Genomic DNA, 18,823 nt, shown 5'->3' on the forward strand with positions numbered 1-18,823 from the left:
TTAGTGGTGGATTCTTTCTTTCTTTCTTCTTCTTCTTCTTGATAGTGATCCCACTTTCTTTTTTTGGTTGTTTTAGCTGGGCAGTGAGCCCACTTGCAATGAGCCATCTTGTAAAAATCACCTTAATTGGTGTCACCCTAATAGGTGTTTTCACATTGAGAACTAATATTCTCTGTGGTTTTTCCCTTCTTAGGTTTTCCACATCATATCTTGTGTTTCATGTTTATGATGTTTCATGTTTATATCTGATTATGGTTAGGTAATCTAAGTTTAGTTTACCGGATCTATTTTTGTGGAAAATTTTAAATGTTTTAATGTACAATTGATTCACTGTCCCTCTCAGTTGTCTGGGATATCAACAGATATATTGATGTAGTTATTTACTGTCCTACTATTTATTTCAAAGAGACTATGTTTTATGTTCTAAAAAAGGGATATAAATTTTTCTTTGTGCTCATTAAAATTATAGATTAAATATATTCTATAATCTAAAACAATTCAAAACATTGTAGGTTTTAAATTGGAAACATTAAATATATTTAATTTTAATTAATTTATTATTTTATTAGTACAATTTTGATAATAAATTTCATCATTTAATGAATATGAATTATAAAATTATAATTGAAATATATTTAAAACATCTTTTAAATTCAAAGGAATTTGAATAAGAGAGTTTGAATAGATTAAATAATAAGTAAAATATTTAATGAAAATAAATTGAGAAAAGATAAGACATTATTATTGTTAAATATATGTATAATCACATAAAAATGCTTTTTAAATCAGAAAGAATTTAAAAAATTTAAATAATTAAATAATATTTAATAAATTTGTTAAAAATTAATGGAGCACATTTAAAATACAAAAAAAAAAATTGTATGTATGCTATATTCTTAATTCAAGTTAAATTTTAAAATATTGTATATATATTAGAATTTTTTTGTTGATTATGCATATTATAATAGAATGTTTCATCTCACTATGTTAAATTTATTCAAGTTTTGTCGATGGCTATTTATTTCTCTTAAAAAAGAACTTATTCTATAATACATGGAAAATAATGTGGCACACATGGAGTAGTGCTTATGAGTACTTAGTTATACCTTTTTCAATATTTTTTATTTTTTATTTAGTAATAATTTTTAAAATTATGGCTATTTATACATTTTTTTAATTATATTAATATTTTTAATTTTTTTCTGATTTTTTATGTAGGTAATATTTAAAATTATAATTGCAAGTAATTTTTTTAATTATTTGCATGTAAATTTTAGCAATAAGAAAATGATGGTTACAAACTAATAAATTGGAGAGAGAGTACCTCCTCTTCTTCTTTAGACTATGTTAAACTAGAGAGGTTATTTCGTTGAAGTATCAAGAGGACAATTAAAGAAAAATAAAAGATTATAACTTAGGTCTTGACTAACCATGCCCTATGGTATTCATGAATAGACACTTCAGGTCTCATTCTACATGCTAAAATAAGTGGATCAAGGACTACCATAAAAAATATTGAGATAATTTTATGAATCCTTACATAGATCAGCTAATTAGCACACCATTAGGATATCAAATATAATCTCAAGGACATATAAAATGAATCTATCCTCTAAAAATATCCAAATAACTTAAGGGACACTTATAATTATGAATATTTTTTGTATTTAACACCTTATTTAAACTAAAAAATTATGAAAGAAAAAGAATATTAAATCTAAGGTACAAGAATTAATGCCTTAAAGTTTTCTTGATTAAGAAAACAAAAAAGAAAAAATTTATAAAAGAAACTAATCCAAAACCAATCAACAACACCTAACACATTAGAAAGAACACACACACACATTGTTAATCAACAACACCTTAGTTCTTATATTTTTACCATTTTGACTTTTTTTGGACAAAAGGGATAAAATTTATTAATCAAGAGTTTTGAAGAGAATACAAAAAGATTTCTAGATATTCATAGTTGTCACAACAAGAAAAACAAGGAGAATCCAAAAAAAACTCCCATAAATCCACCAACACCAACAACCCCTGACTAGAGAAAAAATCATGAAAGAAGTACAATGATTGGCCCACATCATTCTGAATTAGATGCAAGAAATAAGTAAATTGATCAAGAGAAAGAGTATCCCAATCCTAAACATTCCATCCTCTAGTAGCATTCAAAACCCATTTAGCTAGTCAATCAACAACAAAATTCCATTCAAGATGGTTATGAATAAAAGAAATATAAAATTTCAAAGTGTTGAGATAATTCATGAATTTGATCAATAAGAGAAGCTAATTGCCAAGAAGAACTCTCATAATTCTTATTATTGAAAAGGGAAGCTAAAATGATAGAATCCATTTCATAAATAACATGCTTTTGACCCAATTGAAAAGATTTTTGCAAAGCAAGACGAAGGGCATGAGCTTCCATTTGATTATTATTACCAACTCCAGTAGGGCCACAACAAAACAGAACTACACATAAACAGAACTATCATGGTCAATACCTCCAATCCCAACTATTCTAGGATTACCCCTGGTGGAGCCATCGATGTTAATTTTAAAAACATTATTAAGAGGAGACATCCAATGACCATCTCTAATAGCCTTACGAGAAGGAATTTGTTTAGACGAATGAGTCTGAGACTTAGAAATAGAAGAAACAACCAAATTACCCAAATCCAAATGTTGGACAACCATGAGGTCCATAGGAGTAAGGGTTTGATCAAAAGAGCAATTATTAACAAGAGTCTCTTGAACTGAAGCTAACATCTTATATGAAACATAATCAATGAGGTTTCGATGTCTCTACAAAATATGATGAATTCTCTCTAACCAAATTTGCAATAGTAGAAAAGTAGGATCGACTTGTAATTATTTTTTGTTGGAAGATGGTAAGCAACTATTTACCTACATGAAGTTACAATTTACGGAAGATAATCTTGAAGCTTATAGTTTCTTTATACACTCAACTCGCCATGAGGTTGTTTTGGACACTCATGATGTTGTTTGGGATGGTTATAACTCCTCCAAATGAAGACAATACCCACCTTGCAAGATAGATTAAATTAGGTGTCTATAAGGACAAAGTACTTGTTCCTGTGTTAGACGTGAGCAATAGAGTTACAATCAATATTTTTTTATGCATTAAATGCTTGTGTTTATTTTGAAGAGGTGTTGGGATATGATAACCAACTTGGTTGCCCCATTTAGAGGGTGAAAATACTATATACGAAACAAGTTAGTCAACCGATTCAATACCCTTGTTGAAACATCTTTTTCATTGTCAAATGTCATAACCTATAAGAAACACAACTGAAAACCTAACATCTAAGAAGATAAATTTATTCAGATAGCTTGAAATCATATAATTTAAATATTAAAAAAACATATCTATATTTATTTATAACCAATTAACTATTACATTATTGGTAAGAGTGTTCCTATTACAATATCATCACCTTGATGTAGATATTGTGTCATATTTAACTTTATCTATTTTTATAGACCAAACCTTCCAACCAACATATGGAAAAAAAAATGTCATAAAAAAGGTGGCGTGTGTATTGGTAGGTTCCCGTTTCTTTATTGTTGATTCATATTGAATTCGTTAGGGTCCAATAATGTGTATTGAGAAAGAAATATATCAAAGATACTAGTATGGAGGATTGGAGTCAACTAGGAGTATTGGATAATGTGTGAATAGTATGTAAGCTTTATTTTACACATGGAGAGAACTAGAAAAGAAAAGCAAAGCAAAGCATGGAAAGCGTTGTTGCTGTGAAAAGAAGCAAAGATAAGCTAGAATGAGTACAAGTCACTTTATTCCCAGCTCTTTAAGTTCACTGTAAAATGCTTATGCTGATTTTAGAAAGTGCTTCAAATCTTGACTTTAACTACCCCATAGTATCACACAATAGAATACTGGAGCAGGCCCCACCATATGCGAGAATAGTGAGAAAATGTGAATTTCTTGGTCTTCAAAGCAAAATGGATTCATTACTGTTGAATTTCGACTTGTACAGACAGGTTTAGATGAGATTCTAGGGCCCTACTCAGGCAAGCAAGTTGCAGGGACCATGGAAGTTCGAAAACCTTAGCATAAGCAATGTGTAAAGGCTTTTTTTTTGAGGAATAAGCATGTACAACAAATAGTTCTCTACACTAAAAACTGACATTAACTGTCACCCATTCCTGTTGTTGTCTCAAAATGCGGTTATACAAAAGAAGGGATTGTGAAAAAAGCACTGTGGATGTTACTTTTGAATAATTAATCAAGTGCCCATATGCCCATAATCATTCAAGGTTATTTTAATATCCACGACGCCTGCTTTTCTCCTCAGGGGCAAGTAGGTAAAGATATAGACGGCCTGAAAATAATAGCCCAATTTTTTAATAAATTGGCAATAAGGAGAATGGGTGTTATAAGTACATCACATAGACTCACTTTCTTTGCATAGTGTTTTCTCGTTTTCATAATCTTAGAGCTTCGAATTATCTCCCTCCATCTGTAATGCAAATTATATTCATGTCCGCCATATATAGATATGCTGTGTCACAGTGACACCACAGTTGGGAGGACATTGCCTTGTCTGTTTATCCACGTAGGAGAAGCTCAAAGCTTAATTATCTTGGAGTTTGTAAAATTTTGAGTCTCTTCTGGGGGAGTTTGTGAATTTTTCTACACACAGAAAAGAAAGAAGATTATGGGGGACGACGGTGGGAAAGATTTGGGTTCGACTCCTCCTTCTTTTTCGGGATGTTTGAGTTATAAAAATGCTCTGAGTGAGACACCAAGGCGACTTATGGAGCGCGCAGGAGCAACTCTGACACCTCTACAAGAGATGACACAGATCAGGAGGCGCTCAGGAGCAGATATGAGGAGGAAATTAGAGTGGTATGATTTGATTGCCTTGGGAGTTGGAGGAATGCTTGGAGCAGGAGTTTTTGTGACCACGGGCACTGTTGCTAATCAAACTTCGGGGCCTGCTGTTGTGCTGTCTTATATCGTGGCTGGGCTGTCTGCGTTACTCTCAGCTTTCTGCTACACAGAGTTTGCAGTAGAGATTCCTGTGGCCGGCGGAGCTTTTAGTTATCTTCGCATAACTTTCGGTATGCGTTTATTAGTTTTTGCCTCGTCTTTGTCCACGTTGGGTTTGCGTGATATTTTTTAGGGCACCGACATTAATGGGGTCTTCTGACATTGGAGAAATGATTGGGTGCAGGTGAGTTTGCAGGGTATTTTGCCGGAGCTAATCTGCTCATGGAATATGTCTTGTCTAATGCTGCGGTTGCCCGCGGTTTTACCTCGAATTTCGCAAGCGTGTTTGGGATTATGCATGAGAATGCTTGGCGATTGCCAGTTAAAGGCTTGGCGGATGGATACAATATGCTTGATTTTTTGGCTGTGGGTTTGGTGATCTTGCTTACTTTGTGCCTATGTTACAGGTTATTGTCTCAGTCTCAGATGTTTATTATCAATTTCGTCTTAGGATTTTTGTCAATCTTGGTTTTCGTTTAGAGGGTTGAAATTGGTTAAAATATTGATTTTTTATTGTGGAGATGTAAGTTCAAGTTTGAAGGGATATCTAAGTTGTGAATCTTGATCTTTCATATTTAGTTTTTAGTGTGGTTGTTCAAGAGGAGCTAAAATTAGTTTCATGATTGTGATCTCAATAACTAGTATTTATTTCATGTTGATGTTCGAATGAACATAATATTTGTAAATGAGTAGCAATTTAAAAGCAAATCTGTGTATTAACATGCTGCCCAATGTTTCTAGTGTTGTTGTTCGAAAGGAGTTAAAATTAGTTTCAAATCAATATCTCTTTGGATTTGGATATGGAGATCCAAGTTCAAATCCAAAGGGACATCTAATGCGAAATTCTAAGTTGCAATTCTTGGTCTTTCTAATTAATTTCTACAATAGAAAATGATTTTTAGTGTGATTATTCGAAAAAAAACTAAAATTAATCTCATGCTTGTGTTTACAAAAATTGTATTGATTTCATATTGATACTCATCCTGATTTTATATTGATGATCGAATGAAATTAGCGATATGATTTTATTTTCTTCGTATTGACATGGTACTCAATGTTTGCAGTACTAAAGAGAGTTCGATGTTGAACATAGTGGTGACTTTCTTCCACCTGCTCTTGTTTGGATTTATTATTGTTGCGGGGTTCCATTATGGGGATTTCCACAATCTGACCAAGAGTTTAGAAGCTTCTGAACCAGGTGGATTTGCACCTTTTGGGGCACGCGGTGTATTTGAGGGAGCTGCAATGGTTTATTTCAGTTATATAGGCTATGATTCGGTTTCTACCATGGCAGAGGAGATCAAAAATCCTGCCAAAAGCCTTCCTCTGGGAGTTTCGGGGTCTGTGATAATAGTTTCTGTGCTCTACTGCCTCATGTCCCTTGCACTCTGTCTTCTCTTGCCTTATGATCTGGTAAGTTCCAGCCTGCCTAATTCAGATCACTGTTGTTGTCTCCTCCTGAAATATAATATATTTGATTGACTCGTCACGGCACGCACTTTTACGAAAGGTTTTGATTGCCCGTCAATCCATTACTGGAGCTATGCGAGTACAAACTGTTGTTGGATAATATATGCCTCCTTTGTTTTTAATACAGATGGGTATAAATCAGTTAGTAGTGTTAGACATTCGACTGGTTTTGGACGACCATAGGGAATATTAAACTTTTTTGGTGTTCATGCTTTTGTAGAGTTAGTGGATGGGTACTTAAAGTTTTCAACAGTTGATTAGATAGAGAATTACAACGATATTCGTTATTCATCTTTCGGTTCTCCACTCGCTGCCAGTTTGCTCCATTATCATTACAGAAATATGTTTTGCTTTTTCATTGATGAGATAACTATTGGATTGAGAAAAAAAATGAAAGTAATGGGGTTGTTTAATGAATCATTACAGATCAGTAAAGATTCGGCGGCTTTCCCAGAAGCTTTCAAACGATCCGTAGGGTGGAAGTGGGGCTCAAACATGGTGGGTGTGGGGGCGAGCTTGGGAATCGTAGCATCACTTCTAGTCGCAATGTTTGGGCAGGCCAGGTATTTGTGTGTTATTGGGCGAGCCCGATTAATTCCCTATTGGTTCGCAAGAGTCCATCCCACTACAGGCACGCCCATGAATGCCACTCTCTTCCTAGGTAAGACTAACAAACTAACTTACTCTAACAGCTCAAGGAACTTGAGCCATTCATTATTAGCTTTGAAACATAAGAGATGGTGGATGAGATTTGGTATAAAGGGATAGATTGTGGATGATTTGAGAGGTCAAAAGTTTAATTTTTTTTTGCTTCTTCTTTTTCTTTGTCTGTGGTCTTCCATGATAATTGTTAGGACCATGGTGGGTCACACTAGTTAATGGCAGGCTCTGATAAGTGCAGAACTGGAACTACCCCAGTTGAACAGTTTTAGTTGAGATTAAAGCTGCAGCTGGTGTCCAATTCCATTGTTGTTTTAAGTTTTGTCACCTAGCTAGTATGTCACCCTTCTGATATCTCTGCAATGGTTTCTGCAGGCGTTTGTACAGCAGCCATTGCATTGTTCACCGAGCTGAAAATCGTCCTGAAGATGATTAGTATTGGTACCCTTGTGGTGTTCTATATCGTTGCTAATGCTCTCATCTACCGCAGGCATGTTAAGATTGGAGTCACCAAGCCCTTGCCAACAGTTGTTTTCTTACTAGTATTCTCAGCAAGTGCCACTGGGTTTGCTCTCTTTTGGCATCTCAACAAGCACAGTTGGTGGGGTCTCGTCACATTTGGCACCATTTCAGTTCTACTGATAGCTGGCTTTCAGTTCTTTGTTCCCATTGTCCATCACCCAAAAGACTGGGGGGTTCCTCTCATGCCATGGTTCCCTGCTGCTTCTATCTTCCTCAATGTCTTTCTCCTAAGCTCTCTGGACAAAAAGTCCTATGAAAGATTTGGAATATGGACCATATTAGCAGTTCTGTTCTATGTTTTCTATGGTGTACATTCTAGCCATGATGCAGAGGTATCTGAGGCACAAGCAGCATCGTTAACAAATCCAACTGCACAAGCTCCTCAAGGAAAGGAGCTGGAAATCTCTGCCTTGGGATTCCCAGGCGGAGATCATGAACTCAAAGTTGAGATAATACGACTACAATGACAAAGAAGAATATACCCAGTCCCACCTCTATACTCTCTATCTAAGGCTTTAACCGAGACTACAACTTCAGTTTAGCTGTCTTGGTACAAGTCTCAATGTTATCTTGTATTTCTCCCCGTTGTATGTAATCCAAGACAAAGTTGAAAATAACAGAATAAGATAATAAGACAATTGGCACGGAAACACTTTTAACGAAGAAAGCCAGACACGTGGTTTTTATAGACTGACACTGTAGTTTCTTTCTGGGCTTTCGCTTTCCGGGCTAATGCAGGAATTTCAAAAAGTTCATAGTTTAAGATATCTCATGGCAGGGTCCCGAGCAGATAACTTTTATAACAAGCATAGATCATCTATTCTAGAAGGGTTTTTTCTCTAAAGTTTGTTTTTGGAATCTATTTTTTAGATCATACTCAAGGGTCTATCATGAAAAATAAAAAAATGATTGCATAATTTCACATTTTTCACATTCTGAATAGAATTTTTCTATTAAATTTTTTTAAAAGATTGCATAAATTTTTTCTAAAATTTTCCAAGTTTTCAAGAGATTGCTTTTAAAATCAATTATATATATTTTTTTATCGTCATTTCAAATCACATTAAAAAATCTTTCCTTATTAAATCTATCTCCTATTCTCTCCTTGCTTCACTGCTAAGCCTTTCATTTAGGGATTTATCACCTATCGTCCTTCAAATCACAAAATTTAAATAACTCAACTCAACTATGCACAATAATGATGAGAAAGCTGGCGGACTATATTGTTTTATTGTACTTGTCTCCAAAGATACAGTCAGCAATATGAATAGAACTCCTGAAGTTTCCCTCTAAACGGACTGTAAAGGAAAAATGGCTTTGTCCCTCCATAAGAAGAAATTAATGAACGTACTAGTCCCATAATTCTCTCCTGTACTAAACTCCGTTGGAGGCATTTGTGTCAATTTGGGTCCCATCTCCTATAGATTTCTGTGAATCCAATAAAACTGTCCCAAACAATCTTAAAAGATTTGGATATCACATCATAAGAGTTAAAATGGGTACTCTCTCAAGGCTGCATGTAAGCTGGAGAGCTTTGATTTAAGAAGGAAAGCTTTCACAGCGGTGGAAAAATGTACAAGTTTTTCTAGGTTAAAATCAAAGTGCACTCATTCATAAAAACACAAATTCATTCCTATCCCCAATATGCCTGGTGGGTTCTTTGTGATAAAAGCATCATCATCATCTCTATTCTTGGATTCTACCAGATTATGTACGAATAGAGAGAAATGTTAATAAAGCGTGACTGAATTCGGTTCAGTCCGGTCGCATAAAACCCATCATCTATTGGCTTAAGCAAAAGAACCAGATCTTGCTAGAATTTGCTTTATTGATTTTTGGTACAGATAGCCTATCCCACTAGAGACCATGGATTCCAAATATAAGTTGACCTGGGATACGGGGGAGTATGATGAGATTCATAACGAGAGTTGCTGCACTCTGCTTTTTATTATTGTGAAGTTTTAGAAAAAAAAATGAGTTCCGTTGCCTCCAGTCAAAGGTTGTGATAAGTTTCACAGTTCTTATCATGGTTTTTATATTCTTTAAATGGAAAAGGGTTTCTCTGGATGTTATCCATTGTATTGGGACGAGGACCAAAGTTAACTATTCAGTCTCTAATGAATATAGACACAACATATTAGGAGAACTTTGTAAATAAGAATTTCCTTTGAAATTTACTTCTAGAAAAAAAGAGAAATAAAAAATTAAACAAAGGAAAGTGGTTGTATTCATTGTTACGTTTTTTTTATTATAAATGTTTTCAAAGAAATGTAGCAATATTATGAGATATCAATCTTGAGATGTTTTTGATTATATAAGTGGTGGAAGAGCCTCCAACCCATTACAAACTAGAAATAGAAAACATCAAAATATAAGGTTGTTACAAAGACAAAACAATAGAGCAACCCAAGAGGTAACCTAAGATATGACAAGACAAAAATTGAATCAACCTTATGAACCTCTACATCTTTCTTCCTTTTTTGAACTACATTCCAACTAGAGCAATTACCAATTGTAGACGCCTAAAATTAATTAAATTAATATTTAACTAATTTAGTCTTTCCGCATAATTAATTACATTAATTGGGTTAGTCCTCTTTCCTCTTAAAATTAATTAAATACTATTTTAATTAATTTTATCATCTTAGCCTTTATAATTAATTTATCAAAATTAATTATATTCCCTGTTAGTCTAAAATCATTTCAATCTCAATATTTCTTCTAAACCCTAATTAGTTAATTAATCTTAGTAAATTAACTAATCTCATGATTCCTACTAATCACCCCCTTAATCCTATCATCTAGCCTAATTAGTTCTAACCTAATCATGCTTATCATTTCCCCCAATTTTATATTCCTCCACTAATTCTCTCTCTTCATGTCACATCCTCCTAACTTGCCCACTTGCACTCTAATCTCTCATTAACCCACCTAATAATCCCTCCTAATCATTTGCACATCTATAATCACCTAGGGATGGGTCAACTCTTTTCCATAAATGGCCTTCCCATCTCACCCTCCAACCTCAAATGCCACCCACTTTTGGTTCATTCAAGGAATGTCAAATCCCTTGAATCTCCCCATGTCCCCTCTTCCCAAGAAGTTTTTAATTCCTTATTGTTTTATTCTTCCCACACATCCTCTTATTTGAGAATTATAAATTCCTCTTGTCCTCTCCCAAGGAACTTTATATTCCTTTCCTCTAAATATAGAGTCAACCCTACGAAGAAACCATCACAAAGATGGATGAATAAAAAGACACTAGATCTCCCAACAAGCACCTGTGATAGGATGACAAGGCAGACAAAATTGAAAACATGGACCCATCTCATTAAAACCCACCACACACTCTAGTAGTGGTGATAATAGGGTCAAAGCCAAAATCAAAGACAAAATTATGCACAAGTAAAGCGAAAGGGGCACCCATTAGCCTCTCGAAAAAAGGGGATCCTAAGATCTGTGGAGCCCAAGACTTTCCCATTCACCAATTGGCTGGCCAAAATCACCAACCCCATAAAAACCAAGGCCAAGAAAAGACTTTCCACAATGACCCTATCAGCATCAGGATCACTATCCTCCTGTGCATCATTCTCAACAGTTCCATCTTTCCCCAAAACCCTAACTTTGTTGCTTTCTTCTACCATTCCTTAGGCTATACCAAATATTGTACAACTTCTTAACCACATAGTTTTCAAGATAACATTTAGATCAATTATAGGGTCTTGTCACCAAAATATTGTTCAAGGTAAAGAATGGTAGTCTCACAAATAAAAAATAAATGTAGATATGAAAAAAGTATCTAAAATTTATGGTGGAAGATAGGAGTCACATGCCAATCATTAATTTTTTTTATTCTAATGTCTTATGATTGTCACAAAAATTAAATTTTCTCTTGGCATAGCTACCCTTATCGCACATAAATAAAGGTCTCATGAGTTGTGATAATGTTTGGAAAGGATTCTTCATGCTTTGAATGATATGTATATTCTCCTTAACATTTTTTTTGAATTAACAAAGCCTTTGGTAGAGTTAATCATGTAAAAAACATGTGAAAATAGCCAATAGGACTACCATGTTGGAGTTTGGATTTTAAGGTGATATATTAGCATGATTTTTAATTCTCTTTACATTTTTGTGAATTAACAAAGCCTTTGGTAAAGTTATATCATAGCAAACATGTGGAAATAGTCAATAGGACTACCATGTTGGAAGTTGGAGTATAGTTCTAGGTAGTATATTAGCATGATTTTTATTCCTCTTTACTTGGATATTGTCATTTAAGATTTTTTTTGGACTACCATATGCATGCATATTATCTTATGAATGATAATGTACATGTTCATATGGATATTACAATAGAGGTTTATCACAAAAATAGTGTCCAAGTGCATGAAAAGATGTTGAAATTGTATCTTAGATATTTATGAAGAGACTAATGATCATGTTTTTTTAAAGAGTCAACTGAAACTACCATAATAATCATGGATATAATTGTGAAAATCTCAATGGAAATTAGGACTATTATGATAGATAGGGGAGTATTAATATTGAAAATTCAAACACATGAGTATCACCATCTTATCTCTATAAAAGTGCTTACATGATCTAGGGATAACATCAACAAGGGTTTTCTAGTCTAATGGCCATGACATGAAAAGGGTTACTTTGCATAGTAAGACTGCTATTTGCTAGTATGTGCATCAAAAGGGAAAGATCAAGGGATTTTTATAACACCTTAAAGGGTATACGGATTTTTATTTTCTTACCTAAATTTCATTAGGTCGCTTTAACATTTTCATAAGATTGTATGTGTAATGAACAATCATTCATTAAAACAAAATCATCAACACATTTATTTATATCATGAATTTAAACATATTCATATAAAATAACTAAATGCACATCATTAAGCAACATGTTATTCAATAAGAAACGAACTCATTTCACATTTGGCATCAAATATAATTTACTGGCATGCACATGTACCTATATGTCAATATATAGCATAAACCTTTTGATCGCATAGAGTTAACGTTATGTTTGAGTATATGTCATGTCCCCTTTCTTAAATTTAGGAGAAATGTGGTTTTCTCCAATATTGAAGCTTCTGACCATGCCAAAAGAGGGTGTATAACTTAACTACCCATGTGTGGGAGAGGCTGACACATGTAGATGGTGTATTATTCTATGTGTCCTCATATTAACCATTTCTAATAAACCTAAACAAGCTTATACAATATCTGTAAAAAATAAATTATTCTTTAACATAAGAAAAATTAAAAACCCACACTGACACCCCCCTTAAGCATAGCTTAGGTGGGTGAAAATATAAGTCCTGACAAATAAAACCATATTAGATACCCATGTACATAAAGATCTCCCCAAAAGAAAAAGCCCCTATAAGAGGAATATTTTTTATATCAATGTTTTACCACAAACTAAAAGATGATATTTACCCATGTTTTCTATTAGACATTAAATAAAATATGTCAGCTTCACACATGGAGCCATTCCAAGAATCGTTGCTATCTTGTTCATGGTCATGGCCGAGATTGTCATCCAACCTCCATGTTGTTGTGCAAGATCAATAGACTATGATGAGTAATAAAATTTCCAATCCTTCACAATTTAAGTGTCTGACAAGAGTAAGAAAATTTAACCCATTGCCAATATCAATCAAAAATTATTTAAATCAGTGGCCCACACAATCAAAAACACAGTTGATCATGAAAATAAGGAGTTTACGAGTTTGCTATACCAATCTCAATGTCTTCAAGAGTCCAATAATTAAATAGATTCATATCAGGCTGCCGTAGTTGTTGTACTTCCTTTATGCATATTGTTAGAAATTTTAGACTATTTTTATGGTGTGCGTGCTCTTAAAACATTCAACGCAGCAGTAGCAACAAAGAACAGTTATTATACCAAGAATACTTATAATGCCATTTTGTTTGCTATTAGAAACTCGCCTATGCTTAATCTCTCGCTTCACTTTATTAAGAATGATCGCTCTGCCTGCAGTGGCACTGCTGTTAGCACATTTCATTGTTGAGTGTTGACTGTTAGGTACAGTTATTGTGGTTATTGAGCAAGCAGTTATTGAATAAACTGTTTTCCTCCTACATAAATATTGTTGATAGTTCATCAATAAAAATCAAGCTTTCAACTATATTCTTCAGATTACATCAGAGCCCAGGCAAGATATGGCACTGTCAAGATTGCAAGCAAGTAATGAGTACACAGCCGAGTATGTAGAAAGGTGTGGGACATTGTTGATTGATGGTTGCATACCAAATACAATAATTTTTTTGGATGCCATGGTTGCCAAAGCCAACAAACAATTATTATTCACTACACAAGCCATCCCTCCAATGGGGTGAATCCACTACAAAAAGAATATGGTACTCCAGAAAGAAACGTCGTGGATTCTGCCTAAGTAGTAGGGAGCTTAAGTCTCGTTTGCATTTAAAGATAGTTATTTAAGCAGTGGAGAAAGAAATGCGACAGATTCTTCCATTGTATAATTTTTGGAGATCCTACGTAGCGTGCATATATATAAATACTTACTCATGGTGTGGTGTTGTTGGGATGTGAAGCCCAACGGTCACGATCTTTCATCTTTTCCAGACTCTTCATTCCAAACTTGAATGTGAATGTATATATAGACGTCTACAGTCATGTATTGTAGAGAGTTGTATTTGGTTTCTAGTGGACGCAGCCACTTAGTGGTGAACCACGTTAAACTTGTGTTTTGCATTTATGTTATTAGCTTTCTGCTGTTTTGTATCAATCTTTCTTTGCTTGTTTATAACTAACAATTGGTATTAGAGCTATGGTGAAATGTTGAGCAGAGATGGGATCGGACTGGGTAGTTGATCCTGGATATGGGTGCCCTTACTTTGTGTTTGATCCCAGAGCTAGGTGCTTTTATGTTATCAATAAACAGGCTGAAGATTCAGATGATGAAACCGATTTAGATGATGAAGTCGAATCAGTCATCGAAAAATTTCTTGGCAGTCTAGACTCAGTAGAGAGTGATGTCTAAGTGGAGGTTGAAACCAAACGACATTGGTGGGATGGCTCGGAAAAGGAGGAGACTTCATCTAAAGAAGAAGAGGGTTTGTTGTATTCGTTGTTTGAAGAAGAAGAGATTGGTTTGTTTGCCTTCCAAGATGAGGAAGATGCCTCCTGGGGTGAGGAGGATACAGTCTCGGAACTGGCAAATGAAGATGACCCTGAAGAAGGTGAGGCCTATAGCTTGAAAGATTAGCTATACGAACAAATTGAGAAATTGTGGGAAGAAAATTTTATTCTTGCAAAGTGAATAGGTCGTATGGAAGATGAAATGGCAGAATTGAAAGAGCAATTTACCAAAAAGTGAGAGTTTTCTGTAAAAAAAAAGAAATGAAGAGCTGAAAAAGGAATTGGCTGCCCTCAATACAATTTTTACCACATTAGACAAAGGTCTTGTGGACGTGCCAGTATAAATGAATCCATCATGGACAGGTTTAAGTTTTGATGAGGCTGCAATGCTAGACACTTTTGTGGATGAAAGAGGAGTTTATTTTGAACCTGATGGTTTGATGGGCAAGTTTGTGCCTAAGTTTGTAGTAGGAGAAGATATTTTTGAGTCCAGTTTAAATTGGAAAAGGCTTATTCACAATGTCTGTGAGCAAAATCTAGCAAAATTGAAGTCTTTGATGCACTTGATTGCGAGGTGAAGAATTGGAAATGCAGGGAATGTTGAGGCATGGTTGTGCCTATTGAGCTTCAAGTGGGAGATTGTTGGGATATGAAGCCCAACAGTCACGACCTTTCATCTTCTCCAGACTCTTCATTCCAAACCTAAATGTGAATGTATATATAGATGTGTATAGTCATGTATTGTAGAGAGTTGTATTTGCATTATTGATTAATAGAAGAACTCCCTGCATTTCTGGTGGATGTAGCCACTTAGTGGTGAACCATGTTAAAATTGTGTTTTGCATTTATGTTATTAGCTTTTCTGTTGTTTTGTATTAATCTTTCTTTGCTCGTTTATAACTAACAGGTGTTGCTCTTAACTATTGAAGCAACCTTGTCTATTGAATTCCCTTCTTAACAAGTCAATCTGTAAAAGAGGACAGTTCGTCTGAGAACTATTGAGAAAGGCACATAGATTATAGAAGATGCGTTAAATTTGTCAAGGAGTTGATAGTTTGCTTATTCATTACATCTGTGGGCTACAAAAAGATGTTGTTAGTGCAAAAAAATCAGTTTTTTTTTTCATGATTTATGGTATTATTATTGTGGATTTTTGTTTTAATCTCATGAGTTGGATAAAACTACTTTTTGCTTAGTTGTTAAGCTAACTAAGGAATATCTTTTTTTTTTTTAGTTTTATTCTTGTTTTCCCTCCTTTTTTGTTTTAATGGAGGCTCTATACATTTTGTAATTAATCAATGAGATAGTTTTACTCATTCTTTTTCTCTCTATTATACAAGTTTACTTCTTTCTTTCTAGCTAGATCTTGCTGTATTGTGCAGGTTTAGATAAAATTTTACATCCAGTATCGGAGCCTGGGAGCTAGGAAGAGAATCTAAACACAAATTATTTGTAGATAGATTTATGAAGAATGGAAGCTGACGTAAACCTGTGTTTCTAGATGCATGCCAAGGTCATGCTCTTTTGGGCCTTGCCTTCATCTTCTCCTTTGTGACACATCATTTCAGTGGACCTATCATGCCTCTCCTTTGTCATATTATGAGGGATTTTTTTCTCTGTAAGTGTTAATGCTTCCTTGGTTTTGTTTTCGAGTTTGATAAGTTCTTTAGACTATTGGCATCTGTATTTTTGACTAGCAGCTTCTTCTTGCATGGTTGAGTAGTATTGTTGGGGTCACTCGTGCAAATTCATGTGCCACCTGCATCTTCGAATATCAGATGTTTTGCCTTTGTTTGCCATTTGATTATTGTTCGAGTAGTGTTGTTAGGGATGCTCATGTAGATTGTTGTCTTTTGTATCTTCGACAGATAGATGTTTTGCCGAGTAGTGTCATCAGGGGCACTCATACAGATTCTTGATCTTGATCATCATCTTGGATTTTGAGAAGGTTCTTCATTCAACACTATGGCAGACAATTTTGCACATTTGTCTTGTATCTCAAAGGACGTTCTTATGCACTTCATATAGTTGCATCTCTTGTAATTTTGAGGGGGGCTTTTGTCCCCACTGGGTTTTCCCTCTTTCCTCTTTCCTCTTTCCATTCCTTAGGATTTTTTCTCCTTAGTTAGACTTAAGGGGGGGTGTTAATACACAAAAAGAAGCTTTTCCTCCATGATTTATGGTATTATTATTGTGGATTTTTGTTTTAATCAAGTATGAGTTGGATACAACTGCTTTTTGCTTAGTTGTTAAGCTAACTAAGGAATATCTCTGGTTTTTTAGTTTTACTCCTATTTTCCCTCCTTTTTTGTTTTAATGGAGGCTCTATATATTTTGTAATTCGATTGTAAATCAATCAATGAGATAGGTTTACTCTCATTCTTTTTCTCTCTATTCTGCAAGTTTACTTCTTTCTTTCTAGCTAGATCTTGTTGTATTGTGCAGGTTTAGATAAAATTTTATAGATGTAAGGTTTATGCATATGCACTAAAGATCTGTCATGATCATCATTGATCTTCTATTGGTTTATGCATAATTGTTGTTGTATGATATTTTGCATTGAGTGGGGGAGAAAGAGTGTTGATGCAACAACTTGATCTAGCTCAAGTAATTTTAACAACTTTGGCATCTTTAGATAGTGAAGGTATAACGATTAGAGATTATCGATGAAAGAGATGTAAAAGAGAGCAGTATTGTGGTGATGTATTTAGACATTTGATAATTTAAATGCAAGTAATGTTGTGTAACCAATTTTTTTTTGTTATATATTTGCTAAAATATATAAAATGAATGCTCCTTTTTAGGGAGATTTAGAACTGAAACAATGCTATCATATTTGCAAGTATCTTGAAATTTCAGATGGAGATATGTGGCATGACAACATCATATCAATTTTGAACCATAGCCCAATGAGAATTCATAAATAGATAGACAACAAGGAGGGAAAAGGTTGAGAGACTTCCACATAATGTGGTATCAATGATATGCATCCAAATAAAAGAATGTTTTTGCAACTTCTAAGGTTGAGGCAAATCTTTGATGACATCAATTAAGAAACAATAAATGTGTTGCATTATGTTGAGCCATATGCGACCTTCAGATCATCCGATGAGAATGAGGTAGAATTTGGAATGACATGGTTTGTTGAATTTGGAACATCCTTTTACAATTCTCACTTTGAGGATCTAGAACATTAAATGGATAACATGTAATAGGGTCATTTGGAGGCTAGTAGCACTAGAGGATGGAGGAAGGGCAAAGACTGAGAGACTTCCACATAAGGTGATATCAATGATATGCATATGGAAATAAAAGAATATTTTTGCAACTCCTAAGGTTGAGGCATATCTTTGATGGCATCAATTAAGAAACAATAAACATGTTGCATTTGGTTGAACCATATGTGACCTTTGGATCATCCAACCATAATGAGGTAGAAATTGGAATGACATGGTTTGTTGGATTTGGAAAGTCCTTTTACAATTCTCACTTTGAGGATGAGGCCTCCAAAGTCTCATCTGAAACATCAAATGGATAACATGTAATAAGGTCATCTGGAGGCTAGTAGCACCAAAGGATGGGGGAATTTTCATATATCAATTTAGCTTCTCATTTTGGGATGATGCTTTGGATGAGAAACATTTTGGTTTTCTTTTCTTTCTTTCTTTTTTTTAATTTCCTTGTTGGTGTTGATAGATTTGAAGGATAAATGTATTGTGGAGTTTGATTTTTGGAGACAGGTAAGGGATTTGGTGTTGAGCTCAATATAGATTTTTCTCCAAATAGCTTACAATACTTTGATTAAAAATTATACACTTTTGAGGGTTATTAGGCGACTTCATGGAGCTATGTCGTAGATCAATATGGATTGTTGTTGAACAATTCAAGAATCAACGATTCAAGAGTTTGGGAGTGAGAACTCAATAATTTAGCTCAATGTCATGCACCCTTTTGAAGGTCATGAGGTAGTTTGATGGATCTTCTCATGATTCA

General features: G+C 34.3%; 1 protein-coding gene across 1 annotated transcript; it reads left to right on the plus strand.

The window, feature by feature from the left end:
* The first annotated feature begins 4,367 nt into the window (after nucleotides 1-4,367).
* LOC131033360 (cationic amino acid transporter 6, chloroplastic) lies at nucleotides 4,368-8,531 on the plus strand. The gene is made up of 5 exons (XM_057964574.2): nucleotides 4,368-5,106; nucleotides 5,220-5,442; nucleotides 6,100-6,448; nucleotides 6,932-7,166; nucleotides 7,541-8,531. The coding sequence occupies exons 1-5, from the start codon at nucleotides 4,701-4,703 to the stop codon at nucleotides 8,152-8,154; spliced, it is 1,827 nt and encodes a 608-aa protein (XP_057820557.2). The 5' UTR covers nucleotides 4,368-4,700; the 3' UTR covers nucleotides 8,155-8,531.
* Nucleotides 8,532-18,823: the final 10,292 nt, after the last annotated feature.

Source organism: Cryptomeria japonica, chromosome 10 (assembly GCF_030272615.1).
Source record: "Cryptomeria japonica chromosome 10, Sugi_1.0, whole genome shotgun sequence".
NCBI classification, from domain to species: Eukaryota; Viridiplantae; Streptophyta; class Pinopsida; order Cupressales; family Cupressaceae; genus Cryptomeria; species Cryptomeria japonica.

What these genes read in the sequence shown, in the direction of transcription:
- LOC131033360 (XM_057964574.2), top strand. Translation starts at nt 4,701, where the DNA reads ATGGGGGACGACGGTGGGAAAGATTTGGGTTCGACTCCTCCTTCTTTT. An exon ending in TTATCTTCGCATAACTTTCG is followed by an intron (nt 5,107 to 5,219) that starts GTATGCGTTTAT and finishes GATTGGGTGCAG; the next exon opens with GTGAGTTTGCAGGGTATTTT. An exon ending in ACTTTGTGCCTATGTTACAG is followed by an intron (nt 5,443 to 6,099) that starts GTTATTGTCTCA and finishes CAATGTTTGCAG; the next exon opens with TACTAAAGAGAGTTCGATGT.